The 21,276-nt window shown below is 39.0% G+C and overlaps 1 protein-coding gene across 1 annotated transcript in view; it reads right to left on the bottom strand.

Moving 5' to 3' along the window:
• Positions 1-364: 364 nt before the first annotated feature.
• SETD5 (SET domain containing 5) overlaps positions 365-21,276 on the bottom strand; it is a 36,784-nt gene continuing 15,872 nt past the window's right edge. Inside the window, exons 16-25 of the mRNA XM_090284103.1 lie at positions 20,648-20,968; positions 19,996-20,238; positions 15,218-15,347; positions 11,084-11,328; positions 8,171-8,227; positions 5,772-6,242; positions 3,293-3,591; positions 2,278-2,411; positions 1,707-1,795; positions 365-1,393 (exon numbers count right to left, since the gene is read on the bottom strand). Coding sequence (XP_090140229.1) covers positions 785-1,393; positions 1,707-1,795; positions 2,278-2,411; positions 3,293-3,591; positions 5,772-6,242; positions 8,171-8,227; positions 11,084-11,328; positions 15,218-15,347; positions 19,996-20,238; positions 20,648-20,968 — 2,598 coding nt within the window. The 3' untranslated portion in view covers positions 365-784. The remainder of the gene's footprint in view (positions 1,394-1,706; positions 1,796-2,277; positions 2,412-3,292; positions 3,592-5,771; positions 6,243-8,170; positions 8,228-11,083; positions 11,329-15,217; positions 15,348-19,995; positions 20,239-20,647; positions 20,969-21,276) is intronic.

The following is a 21,276-nucleotide window of genomic DNA, read 5'->3' as shown; positions in this document are numbered from 1 at the left end:
ATCTCACTTATTCCTTTTCTTTACCTACCTACTTCATGGGTTACTGAGCTGTGAAATAGCTTGAGGAAGGGGAATGGGATGTTAACAGCTGGGGGCTCAGAAAATCTGCTAGGATAACCTGCTCCTGAATAATCAAGAGCTGACCACAGGCCTTTTTCTTCAGAGAGCCAGGCACCACCCCTTAGAGCACACTGCAAGCTTCACTATCCCTGCCTATTTCTTGGTGATTTAAAGACAAAAGGTAGGTAGCATTCTTGGTGGACACATCTTGGATGTCTGCTTTTGGAATGGTTGTCTTATGGTGGACATTTACAAACCTACCTTTTTTCGTAAGTGCATAAAACCCTAACACTACTCAGATGGCTTGGGGCTTTGTGATTGGCTTTCATGATTTTTTTTTCCTTTGAAAACTTTTTTTGGATTTAAAAAAGATGTCCTCACTGCACAAGTGACTACAGGCTACAGGCAAGGATGGGAGATGGAGGCTTCAATACAACTCATTGCACTTAGAACCGTTACTAACTGAAACACCATTTGCTTGTCAACAATGTACCCTTAACAGCAGGGAGAAACTTCTTTATAGTCTCTGCTTCAGACAAGATTTACATCTTTCTCCAAGGCCAGAGCCAGTTGCGACCACAAGTCTTGTTTCTTGCTGACCAGACCCAATCCTCTGGCACCTTGTACCCTCTTCCCCAGCAATCTGCTTGGCCTAGGTTCCAGAGGCAGCTGGAAGGAAGCAGCTATGGGCTCATTCAGTTCTGTTTGCCCAAATCCAGAAGCCCTAGGAAAGTCCTGTCTGAGTCTTGACTCCTGACCCTTGCAGTGGCTGGAGTCGGTACTGGTGCACACCCCCACTCCCACGGTGTGGGTAGTGCTGTGAATTGGAAACCGCAGATACCCTGGAGGCCTGGTAGGCAGTGGACTGCCCAGCACTGGGCAGACTGATAGTCCGTAAATCTGATGGCAATGATGACCTAGAGTTCTGAGAAAAGGAGGTGGAACTCAGAGTTCCTGTGCTGGACTGGGAAACCGAGTCTGAGGTCGGTGAGTCTGAGGGGCCCTGTGGGGTAGGGCTAGCAGCACTAGAAGGGCAGCTCCTCCTTGGAAGATTGCTGCCCGTGCTGTTTCCAGAATGTGGCTGGCTGCTATAATACCCTGGTGTCCCCGTAAATGAAGCCAAAGAGTCTGTGGACACAGGGTGGGCAGGGCTGGAATAGGATGTAGAGGAGAGGGAGGATTCTGAAGAACCATGAGACGGTGGGTTTCCAGGTCTCAGTGCAGTAGTTCTATAACTGTATCCTGGAGACTGGGTAGGATGTCCTCGAAAGGGGGAGGAACTTTGTTGAAGGAGGCTTTGTGATTCTGTCCGTGGACTATCACACTGCAGGAGCTAGAAAGAGTTGGAAAGAAAAGCATGAAGAGGTGAGTAAGTCCCTATTTAAGCTGTTTAGGTTTGTGACTATTTACAACACCCCGCTTTTTCTTCTTCATCTTCTTAACTATTTGTTCTTTTTAGAATACCAAAGACAGTAAAATGGCTATTTCTGGTCACTTTATTTTTCTGGAATGATTTATTACCTGAAGGTGAGCAGATGATGGCTTATTTCCAAGGCTGCTGAAACTATATGCACAGATGGCATCTCAAAACATTTGGAACCCAGAACATACTCCTATGCCCAGAGATGAGCAATTTCTCATCTCACCTGGTAGCTGTATCTGGAAGGGCTGTAAACAGCTGCTCCTTTCGAGAGTGCTGAGCTCAGTGTCTCTGGGCCTTCTCCATCTGCAGGGTCTGGAATGTAATACAAAATCATCTTGGCTTCTTAGAATAAGTGACAAATAGTCAATGTTCATTCAAATCACCAATGCCATCACTAACCATGCTACTCTCTTTCTGACCAATCAGGTGAGTGTAGCATGCCAGAAGGGCAAAAGGAATGGTTAATTATGGGTTATGTCTTAAATGCCTGATCTGATTCCTGTCTCCTCCTCTCTCTTCATCCTTCAACAAGGTGGATTTCCAGGCCTTTGGACAGATGAGTTACAAAAAGGTATCCCTTGGGAAAAAAAGAGCAGACAGAGAGCAAGCAATGCTAGATTTTAAGGATGCAGTAGCCCAAAAGAGTAGAAGCAAACTGAGCTGGAACCTTGCATACAGTGAAGCCCAACTATATTAAGAAGCTGACACTTCAGCCTAGCATTCGTTATGAACTGTGTGGAGCCTGGCTCATGTGTTCCCTGAACCTCACTGGCAGCACAAGAACATAGGCTCACCTGAGTCTTTCTCTGTGATGTTACTCTCCCACGTGGGAGAAGGCTCTCCTTTTTGGGCCACTCTCACACTGCTTCGCAGTACTTTGGGGATGCTCCCTCCTTCTCGGAGTCGTTCTACTGATGTGGGAACCATCCTGTGAAAGCAACAGGGTGCAAGTTTATGCCACAGAATTTTAGTCAAGAGTCCGGAATGACCGAAGCTTCGACAAAGGTTGTATAACATATTTTCTTAAAAACATCTTCTTAAGACATTATTTTCTTCAGGACCAATTTAAAACAAGATACTTTCTCAGCCTCAAACAATGTCAGGCACAAAAGAAAAAAACACTTTTAAATATAAAGCAATCAAGGAAAAGGTACACATAAAGATGTCTACTTCTTTTAACCCCTATTTTTGAAATGCTAAGTTTTCTCTTCTGTGAAGTCATATGCCTGGCACATAGTTTAATACATGTTTTATACAGTAATAAACATTATTCATTTGACCCTGTCTCTTGTTTTGCAGACTTCATTTCTTCAGTCCAAGGTCCCCAAACTGTCTCATTCTCTGTTATCACTCATCTGATACTCAGTACTTGCCATTAGTGTTATTTGTAATCTCCCCTAAACCAGACAAGTCAGTTCAGAATACGTCTTATCTCTCTGTATATGCTGGCTGTGTGGAACTGAGACATCTGCTGTTAATTTAAGTGGAACTGAGCTGAATTCCTGACTTACCTTTCACATGAAATGAGAAAATAGAAGAGGCAGTGTTAGTGCCCAAGAAATACTACAGCTCATCTGTGTTCACAACTGTATGCAGTACAAAGTGGTAGTCCAAAGGCTTGGTGGCAATTCTTTGCCTCTGTAAAGCCAGTGGGATCGGGGAGAATGCAGTGCGCTGGTTGATATTATTTACTCAGCTGAATGGAACAGAGGCACTGTCATCTGGCTCTCTCAGATAAGTGCTCCTATACATTTTAGGTAAAACTGGGAATGATCCATTTAATTATTAAAGCATCAAACACCAACTTACCACCTACTGCTGATATTCTCTTGAGGTCTGCAGTGAGATGAAGTGCCTCTGGATTCAGATGGGCTTACTGCCTCCAAATGGGACAGAGAGGAATGAGATGGGGAGAACTTTCTGTGAGGGGAAGATGGGGTTCGAGCTGAGGACCCCTGCACACCATGGGCACCAGTGTCAGAAAATGAGTTACTGCTGCCTTGCCCAGCTCCTGCAGATTTGCTTTTGCTTTGTGCAGAGTCACCTCCCCCACCAGCAGAATTCTCCTTGGCTTCTTGTTTCCGTTTGCGGTACTCCAGCAGGGATACCTAGGAAAGAAATAAGAAAACAGGACTCTAGACATTGTTAGTTGATTAGTAGCAACAGGAGAAGATGGAACCCTGGTAAACCATGGAAAGCCACGCAAACAGAGCAGGCACCAACACTGGTGACTTTTTTAAGCTGTGAGAGAGACCTGAGCACAGCTACATATTTATATCAGAAATTGGTAAGGAGAGAAGATTCCAGGAGATGACATTTTTGAAGATTGATCTTCACTAGTAGAACTCAACCTTTTTTCTGCCTTCAGAAAAACCCGTGAAATTAGTTACCTGGTAATAGAAGTGTGCTATCATAGTTACAATGGTAGCTCCTAGAAAAGGGAGGGTAGAGAGCTGGGAGTTCATGTAATTTGAAAAAGCCTCACAGGTGATTCTGATAGCTCTTTCTCACGCCCTAGAAATCCCTAGATAGTTATTAAAAAAAGAAAAAGAGAGAGAAAGAAAGAAAACAAAAGAAAAAGCCAATGCTTCAGGGTTCTTAAATGCACTCAATTTTCCAAGAGATGCCCAAAGATTCATTAGTGTTTCTGTCTTACACATAGAGAAACTAATGTAAAAGGAGAAAGGAAATGACTTCTGGTTTTTATTTTAGCAAGCCAGCTCTATTAAACCTATACAGTAGTCCCTCGCTATATCGCGGTTCACTTATTGTGGCCTCACTGTATTGTGGGATGTTTTAAAACATTATATTTAATTATTTATTGCAGATTTTTCGCTATATCACAGGATTTTGCGGTACTGCATACGTATGTTGTTAAAGTTACATAGGTTTAAGAGTGTACAGTATGTTTAAGAACATAAGTAGTGTTTATAAAAGTGTGGAAAAGATTAATAAGGGAGTGGGAAAGGTTAATAAGGGACTGGGAATGGTTTATAAGTGTGTGGGAAGGGTTTATAAAGTCTTAAAATATATATAAATACTAAAATAAATGTAAGGTTCCTACTTTGCAGACTTTCACCTATAGCATGGGGGGAGGGGGCAGATCTAGAATGTAATATCCATGATAAGTGAGGGAATACTGTGAGACTGTTGCACAAAGAGAATATTTAGCTTCTCTAACCCTGCCTAATAAAAGTCGCTATGCCAACCCAAAACACTCCCATGCATATCCAAATGTCCCTAGTTGAAAACCACTGATATAAAAAGCAGATTTCTGGCTTTTTAATTTCTGTAACCGGCATTGCTTAAAAGCCAAATCTCAACCCATTAGCCAGCTCCCTATGGCCTGGCCCTGCCCATATTTCTTTATTCTCCTCCTGATTCTCCCACCTTTCCTCTGACACCATAGCAACATTCGGCTGTTTGCAATCACACAGCATCCCTGCTGCCCATCCAATGGAGTGTCACATAATTATTCATTCTGTTTCCTCTTCTGTAACATCCTCTATCTCATTTGTTGGCTGATTGATTCCTACTTATTGTCTGAGATCAACTAAATCAGTGACCTGCCATCTCTCACTCCAGCATCCCTCAAACTGGCCAAGAGCCTATTTGTTCTTAAAGCACCCTTCACATATCTGACTAGGCCAGGTTCCCCTGTTAAAGATATCTCAGCACATCTGAGTAACTCCATTGGAGCATCCATCACCATTGTAATTAATTACTTATAAATACAATGACCAGTTAAGCTCAGCCTCACTTGCTATAAGCTCCATTAGGGCAGAACCTAGGTGGCAATATAGCATGGGCAATAAGAACATGCAATCTAAAATCAAATAGACCTGGGTAGTGTCCTGGCTCTCCCACTTACTAGCTGTGTGACCACGGGCAAGTTACTCAACTTGCCTTACTTCCGTCATCTGCAGAATGAGAAATTACCTATCTTACAGGATTATTGTGAGGATTAAGTGCACAAGAACTTAACAGTGCCTAGAACATGGCAAGTCCTAAGTAATACAAGTAATAATGTTCTTTTCCACTTCTCTATTCTTTGAACTGCCTACCATATGCACGGCACACCCATGAAAGGCATTTAAACTTGCTGATCATTTACAACATTTATTAAATTGTATTAAAACAGTCTATCTCTTATTGGACATGGCAGAGACCCTGTCTTACTTATCTTTGCTTTCCTCACACTGAGAATAGTGAACACATAGCGGTAACTTCACAGATATCTATTGAAGTTTACTGCTCTTCAAAAGGGCCTATATAATGTGAAACTTACCTTCTTCCTCTGTGGGGGGTTCTGGGGGGTAGATGGGACTCCTTCACAAGCCCTTTCACCACCAGGTGACATGGATCCACGAGAGACGTCTTTCATAAAACCATGTTCATATCTGCTGGGAAACCCTTCTGCAGGGGAACAATATCCCCCGTCCAAATGTAAAGGCTTCCTATCCCCTACGAGGGGAGACCCTCGATATAATCCATCTGCTCGAGGCATAGAGTTCAATGGGGAGTAGGCATACATTAGGTTAAACTCTGTCCGAAATGCCTGGTCCGAGTTTCTCATGAGGGTCTGATGTCCATCCCCACTCCTGCTTGAAAAGCCAGTCTCAGAGGTGGGTCCAATGGATGGATGAGGAGCCAGGTCAGAATGACCTGAGTTGATCAGGGAGGGTCTGTCAGCACAGCTGTTAGTGTTGGAGTCAAGGTAGCCTACTTTTGTCAGGTCCAGGTCTTTTCGGTGACAAAGCTGAAAGAATAAAAATCAATGGAGACATGGGGTAGGGGAGAAGGGAAAAAGTCAAAGGACAGAAAAGGGAGGAAAGGGGGCACAGGTGAACAGCAAAGACAAGAGGGATGGAAGCAGAAGAGAGAAAGCCATTAAGATCTGTAAGAGTACCATGCAGCAACAGTGTATACAGGCCAGATCACTAAACAACCCTTACTTTCCCCAAGTTACTTTAATGTCTTTCTGGAGGAGGATACTGGGAAAATCAGAATTAGATAATTGGCCAAATGTGACTACTTTGCCTGCATAGCCTTTCATCAGGTTTGCTAAATCACCTTGCACTACATTTAAGGGATTGGCAGATAATTTGGGATTTACCCGAGCCCCATGTATGCTGCACCGAGGTGAGACCAGTTGGTGTCTTAAGAAAACTGGCTTCTGGTGTTATTCATTTCTAAGTTAATATTGATGGAAGGTGGAAGGAGAAAAAAAGTTGACAGAAAATAGAAAGTAGATGGAAAGTCAAGTATTTAAGGTACTGGTTCAGTAAAGCAGAATAGTTTCAAGATATCAACCAACCAGTTCTTCACTCACTTTTACTATTAAGTAAATATGTTTCTCATAAAACCTTCTGGGAACTCAATTCTTCCTTTATCCTCTAACATATGTCAACATACCACAATACCACTAATGCCCATCATTACAGAACATCTGAAATGCTGAAATTTATCAAAAATAAACTCCATCTACTATTTGGTTATCAATACCTAACACCAACGTTTTCCACCACTATGTCAACTAGCTAACTCTCTAGAAAGAATGGTTCCAGAAACCCAGGTACCATACCACATCAACCTCCAAATTATGCTATCTTAGAACCTTTAGCACCTGAGAAAAGACCACTGTACCCTTCCTTATAAGACAGAGGAAAACCTCCCAGAAAACCTCTAGTACAATGGAATACAACCTTTCTCAGTTTCACATTGATCTATAAAATCCTACTGATTCAGAATCTGGTCAACTGTCACTGAGTTTAATACTAATTTTTTATTAGAAGGAGGGGGCTAACAGTTCAGTTAATTTCTATAACGTTATGGGAGACTGTAACTTTCTCTTTAAGAGGAAAAAGACTCCACGTGGATTCAGGGAGTTAATCATTACTACCTCTTTCCAAATCTTCTAATACTTAAAAAATGCTAGTGTTAAAATATGAATTTTGTATCCCCATAGCAGAATTTCTGAACAAAGCACTCAATTGGTATCCTAAGAGACACCACTTGTACAGCAACCATATCCCAACCACTGCAAAGGGAGGTCTGTTTAACAGAAGCTATGGCTGATGTCATTTCCTTGTGCACCCAGTAAGGAACTATAAAGAAAATACAGAAAAGCCGAGGCCTGACTCTGCCATTTTAAAGAAGCTACTCAATCTATCAATCAAAGCCCAAAACATCCAGTTAGAGCCCTCAGATTAATCCAGGAACAAGGCATAAATCACTACTTAACTTTTACAGTAAGCTGCTCCTTTATCAGCCTAAGGTAATAATAGCAAAAGATCCTACCAATTTTTGATTTTCAACTTTTCTTATTTAATAAAAACACATTATTTGTTAGGATTTCTTTTACAAGACTCCTACCACATCTTCAGCCTCCTTTAAACTTTACTTGTAGATTCTATTCTTCTTTTAAAAGAACTCTTGAGCCACTCCCTCCCCCAAACAACAAAAAACAGACCCCCACCACACACTCATAAGTACTTTATTTTCCTCTGCCTACACTGAGAGTTCTGAGTAACCAGTCATACACGGGAAGATTCATTCAACTTACAGTGACCAATCGGCCACCCTCCAGCCCATCACCCCATTCACTTGAACACCCCAGCCCTTCCCACACACTCATGCACACTCACTCTCAGCCTCCAAGTGTGATTGAGATGGTGTGATAACTACCTCGGGTGACAGGGACTCAGGCCTATTCGCAGGGTAACTCTCAGGGGAGGATATGTTCTAGAGGAGGGAAAAGCATCTTGTTATTCATCTACTTGAATTCAAGAAGCAAAACAAAACAAAAAATAAAGAAAAGCAAGCATAGATGGTTAGCCACAACTTTTTTGGGGTGGCGGAGGGACAAGAATGCACAGGGAAATGTTTAACTGCAGAATTCATCTTAATGAACAGGATGACTTGTTACAATGCTTCCTGGTGCCTTTGAAAGCATTTAAGAATAAATAAAGTTTCATGCTATAAGTAAACATCTCAAGCAGGTATCAGGAAAGAGGTGAAATTTTACACTATTACAGTTGACCCTTGAACAACACTTGTTTGAACTGTGCAGGTCTACTCATATGTAAATTTTTCCAATAAATACATACAGTACTGTAAATGTATTTTCTTTTCCTTATGATTTTCTTGACATTTTTTCTCTACCTTACTTTAGTATAATACAATATATAATATATATAACATATAAAACATGTATGGTAAACAGTGGACTGTTAGTGGTAAAGTTTTGGGGGAGCCAAAAGTTATACATGAATTTTCAAATGAGCAGGGGGTTAGTGCCTCTAACCCCTGTGTTGTTCAAGGGTCAGTGTATCTTTTTTTCTGTTAGATGAGAGTTTAGCAACCTATGGTTATTTATTATTGGGCACCCGACCACTTATTCCTTAAGAGGAACCTTTTTCCTTTACCCCACAGCCCCTTCTGAACATTACATTTCCTCATTCTCTTACGTGACTCAGGCCCACCACTGTTATCCAGGGAAACTACTTAGCATGCAGGGGATGACATGGCTAGAGAGATGGCCAGTTCCTCTTGAATGAGTTATAGAAGATATGAATGATGGACTCTGTAGCTCATAGACTAGATGGTTCTTGGCATAATCTAATTAAAACTGTCCACACCTACCAATATTCTCTGATATTACAATCCGTTGTACTTTTGGGAAGGGGGGGCATGGACAGATGTGTACACTCTTGAGTCCCTGAGTTCTAAACAGGTTTACCCTCAGGGCTTTCACCTGAGGCATCACTCCCACATCAAACAGAAACTGGGCAGTGAACTCCGATGGGAAATTCTGAATGGTAAGAAGTGGAGAGAATAATGGTGGTAGTGGTAACAAGGATTCAGGGTGCCAGGGGTGAGGTGGGGGGAGGTTTCCTAATGTCACTATGGACAACTGCGTCTGTGGCAGGGGAAGTGAGCCTGCTTCAGCAGAGCTGGGTACTGGCTGCTAACTCCTCAACTCCTTCCCCTTTTAGTTGGAGAGATTTTGTACTTTTCTCCTGGAATGCTTTTTATTTTTCCTTTAAAAAATATTCTTCCCCCAACCAAGCTGATCTTTACTTATGACACCTTTTGGATATTTTTCTGTGTCACAGTCTTGGATGGAAATAAGGTTCCCCACCTCCTTACACTAGAAATAGGAAAGGGTATGGCAATTACAATGATGATAAGAATGGTCAGGATGGTGAAGTTCTTACACTTTTATAGTGTTTCATAATTATCCAAAATGCTACAAAAGACAGGAAATGCATGAAGTACTAAACCTGGCTGTTTGGGAAGGTGACTTACCTTCTAATTTCACATTTAATTATACTAAAATCTGCAATGACAAAGTATGAAACCCCTTTCCTATAATATATTGCCCTTCAGGTCCTCTCATGAAATTTTATTTATCAAACTCTAATTGCTAACTGGAAAGTCAACTGTGCTTGAATCAGCTGCTTTACTATCTGGCTAAAAACAACGCCACAGGGAATCTGGTAGAGCAACTTCCTTAGAAATCAAATGTAACCAACAAAGTGGTTTTTTTTTCTTTTTTTTTTACTCCCCTAACCCCCCCAAAAGAGGTTTGCTCCAAAAGGAAAGTAAATATGATCTAGTTCAGGTATAGCCGGTTCTTGTTTTCAAGGTTGCTAGCTACCTTTCTGAGTTAGTCATTTTACAAGTCCATCTATTTTTAATCCCCATGCTCTCACAGAAGCTGAACAGGGAGATGGATGGCACTGGTTAGGATATTCACCTTCTGGAGAAGTGCAAGCTAGGGGCAGAGTTGAGTGTGCTTAGTGACAAGAACAAATTTTTCTGAGGAGGAAAAGATAGTGTCTGTTTAGTTTAATTATAAGTCAAAGCAACATGCAACAAATGAGGCTTAATACACATAAAATCTACGTGGCAAATCTGCTGTCACCCAAGCTTGAATACTAAAGTGATTCAGAATTAATGTTTTGAAACAGCTGAGATACATATTTCTAACTGAATCCAGAGAGTGAATGTAATCAATTTGCCTTTATAAATGAATGCTAATTTCTGTCTCATTCCTAACACATTATAACAAAAAGGGAAAGCAACCTGCAGTAGGAAGAAACCCCTCATTTGCCATAAACCACATGCTTTCTCAATCTCGATTCACTGAGGCCATAACAAGAATACAAGACAATAGGGAGACACTTCACCGATTTTCAGGCCTAGAAACAAAGACAAACAGAATGATCAGAGCTCTCAGGTTGGTGTCACTAATGATTACTAGGCATGTAGATGCCTATTTTAACTAAAGTAGAAAGTAAAGACAAAGATGGAGATCTAGCAATGCTTACTACCTGAAGTTAAGGAGATCGATGGACTGCATGCAAAAGGCAAATGTCATCTGTGGTAGAACTATTCCTATTTTGGGAAGTATGTTGACTGCCAGGATGAGAGGCTACCAGGTAATAGTTCACACTGACCCTGAAGTTTCCCATCCTATTGCTAAGACAGGCAAGGAACATGGTAAAAATGCATTTGAAATGATGCTGTATTTGAAATGAGGAGGTGTGAATGGTGACTTCATATTCAGCACCCCAACAACCAAACCCAAATCACCTCAAACTGCAGAGGAGTATTGCAGCGACTAGCAGTAGTAAGAGATGTAATTGGTGAGAACATGAGGCTATATCCATTTCGACATTCTTCTTCTGGGTGAGATGGGCCAGGTGTGGTCAGCTGGGGGCTCTTTGAGCCTGAATTGGGAGGGGGTGGTGTGACTGGAGAAAGAGGCTGAAGTAACTTGGTGACATTCTGCTCCATCAGATAGCGAGACTTCCATTTCTTTAATGGGCTCAACAGGTCTGTGAAATACAAAGCTCAGATGAGAGGCTGAAATCACATTTTAAAAGGAGGCTCAGTAGTAAAGCCATTCATCTCTAGCCCACAGTGGCTCTTAAGTCCTTTTGCCTCACCCCATTGTTATCTCCTGCAATCAAACCAAAAGCCCAAAGAAACTCTTTTAATTGCCACACAAATAATTTGCAAAACTACCTCCCAGAGAATTGCCAGATGAGTCTGACACTTGTGACTGATCCATGGAGCTAATTAATCTCTTCCAGTGGAAAAACATAAATTAATTTTTACAGTGAGTTTCCAAAAATCCCAAATATGTGTCACTTTGTTAAAATCACACTCTAGTTAATTAACAGGTTGCCAGCTCAAGCTTCTGGAATGCTAACTACATACTTCTTTTACCTTCTTATATATTTTTGCCATTTTTCAGCAGCTTTCTGTAACATTTTGCTTTAGTAGGAAAGGGGTACGCATGATCACCTGATCTACATGTAGTTCCTAGTTCAGAGTGCTTCAAAGTGTGAAATGACCTCTATAGAAACTCCCAACCATTTTCAAAAACTAGGCTGGTACTTTTCTCATTAGAATATCCTATTCTGGCCCTGGCTGGTGTGGCACAGTGGATTGAGTGCCAACCTGTGAACCAATGGGTTGCTGGTTCAATTCCCAGTCAGGGCACATGGTTGGGTTGCAGGCCCGGTCCACCAGTTGGGGGCACACAAGTGGCAACCACACATTGATGTTTCTTTCCCTCTCTTTCCCCCTTTCCCTCTCTCTAAAAATAAAATAAAATCTTAAATTAAAAAAAAAAAAGAAAGAAAGAAAAGAGTATCCTATTCTCTATACTTTTTAGGTCCACTTAAAAAGGAGTTACTATGATATATATTTTAGTGATTATTTAGGCCTTAAATACCTATCTCGCTTTCTCTGGGGAAAGATCTACTTTTACTCATTCATAATAGTTAAAAGATTTTTACTTACTTAATGCCTCCTATATGGAAGGCAGTGACCTAGATTATGTGTATGTGTGTTGGGGAGGAATGGTCATCTTATCTATTTAAAGGTATTTACCCATTTGTAATAAACAGAAAATACATGTAAAACATGTTTAGTTTAAGTTTAAGAATTTAACAAGGGTGCTCATACTGCTCTGTGTTAGTAAAAAGTAATTATGTGTTTAAGTGTTTATTATATACCCGGCACATACTATGTGCTTTATGTGAACTAATCAGATTTAATTTGAACAACTCTATAAATCGAGAACTATTATTATCATTCCCCACTTTAAAAATGAGGAATTTGATGCGTAGAGAGATGAAGAGTAGGTCACCTGGTCCCCATCTACATTATAATAATCACTAGGTTAAATTATATCCCACAAAGGCTTGGTAAATGGAGTGACATTTATTCCAGGCCTTCAAGGAAAAGTTTTAGATAGCAGATCATATCAGAGTCATGCTTCAGGAATATTACTCCGGTAGCAATGCTTAGAACTGGGAAACTATTTAAATTAATGAAGTACTTAACAGAAAGCGTTATGAGTCACAGGGAAGAATAAGTGCAAAAAATACTGGAGATGCATGTTTTCCTTTCTGATATCTGAGAATTTATTTTCCTAGATTGGAAGTATATTTGTGTTTTCTTTTTGTTTCAGAAAGTAAGTTTTCTTTCTTATTTTTCTTTTCTCCTTTTTAAAAGTGCCTAGGTATTCAAACAAGCATGTGACTTATGACTTACACTTAGAATACCTTTTCTATATTCCAACAGGCTTAAAACAGTGAATCTTTTAAAAGACCACTATACTGCTAGGTCCAACACTGTAACTACTAAAGGCATTATATATAATGAAGTTCATTGCAGAAAAGCTAGAAAGTACAGATGAACCCACCTCTAAACTAACTTACAGGTCATTTATTTAAAACACATTTACCGAGTACTTATAATGATATCACATTCAACAAAACAGACCCTATGTCTGCCTTATTTGCATTTTTCTATTAATAAGCAATGTATTTTCCAGTTTCATTTTTCTTTGATTATACATAGCTTTCAAATTTTATGTGATTAAATCTATCCACCTGTTATGGTTTTTAACCTTATTCAACTACTTTCCAAGATTATATAAGTAAACATTCATATGTTTAAACACACAACTTGAAATCACAACCCCAAATCAATGTACTGCTCTTATCTTAGTGTATTTCCATCTAGACCTCTTACTTGACATAGCCTTATTGACTCTTGTCTAAAGCACACTGCTTAATAACCTAATACTTTTGCTCAGAAGTATATGGCAAAAAAATCTGTCTATGACAACAGAAACCTTAAATTAAAAATTTAATGGCTGTATGGCATTCATATTGTTAAAACTTAACCTACTTAAGTATTTTTCAAGTTTTTAAATCTTGTCCTTCATTTTTAAGGACCCTTTAAGTAATAAGAATGTTGACCCTTTGTCAAAAATGTTATATTCTCCCAGTCTGCTATTTGCCGTTTAACTTTATATTAATCTGGTTTGAGTAAATCTCCGTAATACATGAAGAAGAGAGTAAGATATTTTAAATATACACTGTATCATTTATCTTCCTCATGTTCCACACTGGGATTTTATTATCCTGTGGTTATAGACATGTGATGATTTATAAGGTATAATTGAATCTAGAGATATAATAATAAACTAAGTCAATAATTTGGGGGAAAAAAAATTTTTTTAGCAGCCTTTTTCCAAATTACATTATACAAAATTTTAACATAAAGCAGACATTAGCAGATAAACCTATTTATTTAATTCAAGTTCATGTTTACTCAGCAGGTCAATGAACAGAAACGATGAAGTGGTTTTTATGAAAATCTGAAATATTATCATGTTAGCTTTAGCCTTATATAAACTTTAGCATCTATTTTGGTATTTTGTTTTGACTGCCTAATATCCACAAAATTGATTCAGAGATAAACTTATGGAAATACAGAAAACTTTTCAATTAAGTTGATATTGGCAAGAGACACTTGAGTAAAAGGACTGTCCCAAAATAAGTTGGTATCACAAATTCATGTACCAGTGCTTTCAACTGCAATTCAATAACCCCCCTGCAGGAGTCACTGTGAAAATCAGTGGGCCAGATGATTTTTTCATGACCCTGTAGTTTAAAAACTTATGAGGACATTAAATTGTATTCAAGGCTGCGTTACTAAAAAAATCTTATGTTAACAGGGCAAGTCCTTGTGAAAACCAACAATCCATAATAATTTCTCATTTACTTCATTCATCCCAACCCTTCAACCAAGCCACACCCAACTTAATTACCTGTATTTGTGATTCATTCTTGAATAGTGTTCTGTATCTTTCTTGCTATTTCCCTTTATAAATATAAAGATTTCCTAAACTACTACTTCAAATGTATCTAACCTTTTCATAACAATCTCTGCTGTTACCTGTACACTGTCTAGTTCCTTCTTTGTCTTCCTGGGAAAACTGATCCCTGACTTGAGATCTCTCTCTTCCCCTGTAAAGATGGTGTAAAGTAACTATTTAGAGAACAATGCTCTTTCATTATATATATATAAAAATTTTATCCTTACCCAAGGATATGTTTGTTGATTTTAGAGGAATAGAGGGAGAGAGAGGGAGAGAAACAGCAATGTAAGGGAGAAACATTGATTGATTGCTTCTTGTACACACCTTGAATGGGGACCAAACCTGCAACCTAGGCCTGTGCTCCAAGTGGGAATCAAACCCACGACCTTTCAGTTTATGGGACAATGCTCCAACCAAATGAGCCACACTGGCCAGGGCTATTTCTTTTTTGTATAAGATTTTTTTCAGTACTAATACTGAAAATTTTAAGCGGATCTGAAATAATCATTGCTCATATATTCAGAAAGGTTTGAGATACGTACCTGCATTGTCTTTGCAGATACTAGAAGAGTTACTATTCTCATTACTTTGGTATAGGTGCTGAGTTCTAGTCTCTTGGGGTACAGATGATGTTTGTGTCATCCCTTCTTCCAAGGCTTGCTTTATCCAGCGCTATAATGGGAAAAGAACCAGAGAATTATCAATAATCACTTAATACTATTATTATATCTATTTTAAATGCATTAACAAGGTTATTACATATCAACTGGAGCTGGAGAGAGATGCATCCAACACACTCAATTCAGTTCCACAGTCAAGTATTTTTTTGTCTTGTTTCAACATATTAGAATATTACCCATCAATTCCTCTACTGGGAAAAATTGAGAAAATCTGAATTACATATAATGAGATCCCATTTGAAAAACCAAAACAATAAAAAATGATTACTCAACTTTTCATACTGCTTAGACTGGGGGCAATGGAAAGAGACAGGACATCTTAGCATTTATTTGGGAGAGACTGATTATATAGGATAAAAATAGCACATAAAATAAGTGCCAAGAAGGAAGACAGAAAATCTTGAGTTGTCTGCCCTATGCTAGGGACATCTGAAGAGATAACAGAAAAGATTCACAGAAGACTTTGGATGAGAACAGCTCTTCACATTACATGTACCAAAAATACTTCTAAAAGGTCTACTCTTAGAATATCCTGTGAATTTTGTTCTCCCTATCAACTAGGTTGGTTAAATTATGCATGAATAATGCAAATCATCAGAATAAATGATCTTCTATAGAAATCAAAAAGGGGAAAAAAAGCCACATTTTTTTTTAATGAATAGATTCACTAAATGATGAGAAATAAACTGAGGTCAGAAAGTAAGCCTGCAAAGATTAGGAAGAGAGAAGATTCCTTACCTGTAATTGTGTTCTCTTAAGATACACAGTTGTAGGTTGCTCACAACTCTGTGGCTCTCCTGCCCTGACATAAGACAGATCGAATTTTGATAAACATCAATTTCAGAGTCAGACTCTTCCACAAAGAGGAAGAGCAAAGGTGATTATAATTTTACACCTTTAGAGAACAAGTATTACAGGTAAGTAAATCTTCTCTTCACTAAACAGAGCAATTCTAACAGATTTATCCTCTTAGAAATTAGGAAACAATTATTTCTTAGGATACCCATGAGAAAAATTTCACTAAGAAAAATTTTACATCATGTAAAATGGCATTGTGCACTGCCAAATGAAAGCAAAAATAAAAGTTGTAAACATAAGGAGAAAAGTGTGAATAAGTATATAAAAAGAGATCTGAATGATCAATTGAATTACATCAACATTGTAGGATATGACCAAATCTCTGAAAAGCCAAAAGAAGACCAAAAATGAACTCTCTTATACACAAAATATTGATGTAAAGATTAACTGTCAGAACCACAGCTCCTTATGACTTGGAAAAGATCTTAGAAGTCATCATGTCCATATCACTCAGTATATAGATGAAAAAAAATCAGGACCAGGAGGAAATGAATGTAAAATCCTTCATTACAGGTATCTTTAGTACAAGTTTTTCTTTTCAGAACACATCGACAGGAGTCATTTGGGGTTACTGTGCTTTCCTTTGAGAGAAAAGTAGATGCACCCATAAAGAAATTTAAATTCTGATCTGATGACTACAGAAAGGTAAAATAAAATTAGGATGGGGCATTCTAAGAATTAAGATGCTGCTATGGTGAGATATAAGGTCAAACACAGCAAACATGATCTAACCCATCCCTCCAGGCCCTACTGTATGTCTAAACAGTATTTTAGGAACACAAACATTTGTACCTAACAACTTTGAATCACTCCTATAAACAATAAATTAACATTAGATACCCCCATCCCTAAGTCCTAGCTATAGTTATTATGGTCAAAAGACCATTTCTTCCTTCTCTGAAACTCTGTATTACCAAAGAGCTTTTTTGGAACCTCAGAGATGGGAGAGAGAAATGTTTTAAAGGGTAAAGAGCAAGGAAGTAATTTGGATTTTAGTGTTTAAAGGTTTGTGCTGAAACTTGGCTGTGCCTTTTACTAGCTGCCTATCTCTGGGCAAGTTACTGAACCCGTCTAAGCCAAAGCTTCTGATCTGTAAACTGAGGATGATGATCCCATCTTCATAGGGTTGTCATGAAGGCTAAGTGAGATAATACATGTGAAGAAAGCTTGTAGCAGAGTACAAACCACACATGTTCACTGAGGACCTGTTCAGCTGAATTTCAATGCTCTATTAGAGATACAGAGTAATAGCACTCCAGTGTATACAATGAGATGCCAATGCAAAGCAGAGTTTCATTTTCAGTCATGATGGTTTTCTAAGAAAGCTGGGAGACCAAATGACCCACATATATTATGCCTACAAAGTAAGTTTAGAGAGGATTTACAGAGAACAAGGAGGGACACTACTGAAAGACCTGTTAACCCTTATAAATGCTTCCATTCTAAAGTAAGACATGAAGGAAGATCCAACAAAAGATATACATACCATAACATGCTTTTTAAGGATGACTCAATTTACTTTAGAAACTCCAGGGAGATCATAAAATGTTCTGTCAAATACTCTAAGGATCTGGGTGCAAATATACATACTGTTTTTAACTTACGAGACCTACACCTCCTTTAAATTAGAAATAAAATAGTAGGCCTGTTAAGAATATACACTGTTTTAACTAATTCCATGGATGGTGGTTTTTCTCCCTATCAAGTAGTTTGGTTAAATTATGCATGAATAATGCAAATGTTTAACTTACATTGTTCTCTAAGAGATCTTCAGAAATTTATCACAATTTTGTTTAATCAAAGAAATCTTAGGTCCTGCACTAGATGAATACTTGCTGACCAACCTATGAATACTCCTCTCCATCCCCAACCCAGAATAAAGCTGAATTCAACTGCTAGATGAAAGACCCAACTTCATTAGTTCTACCCCATAAAAAGCTATATTCTGGTTTTGTTTAAAGCTATATTCTGGTTTTGTAATATAAACAATTCAGATCTAAACCTAAAACAAGACCCAATTTAAGTAAGGTCATTTTGTTATGATAATTCAGCGTACATAGCTTAAACTCCTGAAGAGTGGTATGATATATGCAGATGGAAGTGCCTAAGCAGAGCCTGTATAAAACAAGACTAAGGACGGACAGACATATTTGGAGAATATAACACGAACATGACTTAAACAGGATTTCTATCGTTGTCAGTGGAGATGCAAAGATGAACCATAGATACAAGCTCTAAACCATAACCAGGTAAAAAGAGCTCTAAGAAAACGATTTTCTATGAAATCTGAAGTGATATTTCTGCCCATTTTTGGTTTTTGTAGGATTCTGCTAATTGGAAAAGCAAGATGGGAGCAAAATGTTTGTAACTCAGCATCAGAATAATCAAGGCATCATTTCCAGAGGCTCATCTATACTATTTACAATTCAGACTTCGCTATTAATCTGTACTAGATAGTTGTCCACACTTCATAAAGGACCAAAATAGGAGATTCTACAATCTGGCTTGATAAGATACTTCAACAGTTAACATCCTGAAAAGCCTAATACTTTGTTATTGTATTATCTACAAACGCTTTTGCAAAGATCTCATGGTCAAATTTCTCTTTAGGAGTTCTTCTACTTGGGAGTTTCCCCCAAATAAACCAGTAAGTGACTCAAATACTTAGTAGGTAAGATGTGCGATTAGGAAGACTTTCTTTAGTGTATGCTACTCATTCAGTGGCAGGGCCCTTCCTGTGCACAGATCCCTGCTGCCCTCCTCCCCTCCATATCCCACACCACTCTGGCTCATCTTTCATGCCCCCCGCCCCCCAAGAAATAATTTCTGCTCTTTGGGGAAAGAGAAAAGCTGTAAGTTTGGAGGAGTCAGGGAAGACCTGCCTGGAGTTGGAGACTTCATCACATCAAATAATCTACATGCAGCATCCTCATGTACGTGATGCCAGTGGAGGAGGGCAATGGCAGACACTGAGGAAGGCAGCCTGAATCCAGATCTGAGGATAAGAGAAAAGGGTGTTCCAGGGAACAGACTACCTCAAAAGAAGACCAAACGAAAGTGTGTCCTATACTTCTAGAAACACAAAAACGACATTATAGTCTGAGGGAGTGATCTATTTCTGAGAGACACCTTTGGAAAATATTCAGGGCTTCTGGGAATTAAGAAAGAGCATTCCAAAAACAAACTACCATCAAACACTACTGCCACTAGATCCAAAATGTAACTAGAGAGAGGAGAGACAGAAAGAGATAGAAAGAGAATGAATTTTATAGTAGGTTCCATATTCACTAGGGAATAGACAATCTAACTTGTCATCTGATCAAGGAACAGGAATTATGCCAATTGTAATAAGGACTTTTCCTCTACTTGAATTCAAATGATAATAGTGATTGAATTAATTTAAAACACAATTCGATCATTTTTTATGTAAGCAACAGTGCTCTAGGGTACCTGAGGCCTAATCTCACTCAAATTCACAAATAACATATTAACCAATACAAGAGCACACACAAAACATCCCTCCCTACCCAGGCATCAAATGCCGTGCTCTTTCAACTCAGTAACCGCAAGGGCTCTTTGAAAAGACAACATGAATACTCACAATCTGAGCAACAACACAGTATACATCCCACTTTAGTCCCACTGACTCTTGATGCATCAATATTCATGGTGGAATAACTAACTCATAATAAACTCACATGGGCAGAGAGTGGCTATCTGGAGAATGTGTTAGATATGTCACGATTACAGGCAACCTAGGTTAAAAATAAATATAGACATACCTTTTTACAGGAGCTGAATGTGCCATCAGGCAGAAGGGGCCTTCGACGCCTCTCAGGGATAAAGGGTGAGCCAAAGCGAATGTAGTGTTTGGGGGTGGTGCAAATTAACGGGGAATGGATAAGACCAGGTAACATGTTCAGGGTCGTTGCCAGTACAGTTGGGTCCGTGGTAATACGTAAAGGGCACTCAACAGGGCATTCTTGCTTCTCTGCTTTGTCATTCAACCATTCTGTAACCAGATACTAAGGTAAAAAGAGATCATTAGTTGATGCTGCAGGTGTAAAAGCCAGAGGCAGCAGTGTTAAGATGATAAAGACAAATCTTATCTAGAAACTAGGACACGGGTAGATATAGAAGCTGCAGAGAGTATGAATTGGGCATTCAAAATGCAAGGATATCTTCCTTCCCCGTCCCTGTAACCACGAAGGTGGAATAATTCCAGATAACAGTATTTAGCTTTGCCTTAACATTATGGAAACAAAAGAACTGTAGTAGAATGGCTTCAGCCCTCTGTGTCAAAGCATATTATCTAAAACTTTTAATTTAATAATACTTGAGTATTTGTTTTTTTCTGGGTATTACAGGTCCTCTCACTTTACTAAGACACAACCCTTGCCAGATTAGACTCATAAAGATGTTTTCATGACTCACCTTTTTGGTTTTGGGGTATTTAGATGCTGCACGGTTGACATGGGATCCAGCAGCTGATACCACAGTTGGGTCAGACCCTGTTAATTGCCTGTTTTCTCCTGAACTGTCTATATTTCCAGCTTCAGTAGGAGTTACTGAGCTGTTATTTCCTCCTTCTTCCAAGGCAGCTTGTGACAACTCTGCCTGCTGTGCAATGGCCTGCTTCTGACGCTTTAGTCTTTGGGCTGAACTGGTCCGGTACCGAGAAATTCGACTCTTCGGTCGGGGCCTAGAAGGCTTTGCTGGAGGTGGTTTGGGGACTGGTTTTTCTGCAGCAACATCCTATAACAATAGGAGAGTGAAATGCTTACCAGAAATTTCTTAACAGCAACCATTTTATCTAGTCTTCTGTTCACTTTAAGCATTCTGAATGTTTACCTGTGAAAAAAGTGAGCACTTAGAAGCACTAATTTCAAATGTGATTCTTACTAAAATGTATACATTTATCATTAGCTAAATAAGCTGTAGGTAGATGTCTTAATCAGTTTTTTTTTCTAAGTATTTATAAAATAGGTCAAAAGTCAGCTGAAAGTAGTCACTTAATTTTAGGGTTCTTAGCAAAGACAACAATTCTTCCCTTTGTTTCTTTC

Source organism: Furipterus horrens, unplaced genomic scaffold (genome assembly GCF_987537825.1).
Source record: "Furipterus horrens unplaced genomic scaffold, mFurHor1.1.pri manual_scaffold_7, whole genome shotgun sequence".
In the NCBI taxonomy this organism is placed as follows: Eukaryota; Metazoa; Chordata; class Mammalia; order Chiroptera; family Furipteridae; genus Furipterus; species Furipterus horrens.
This window is presented reverse-complemented; position numbering and strand designations above follow the sequence as displayed.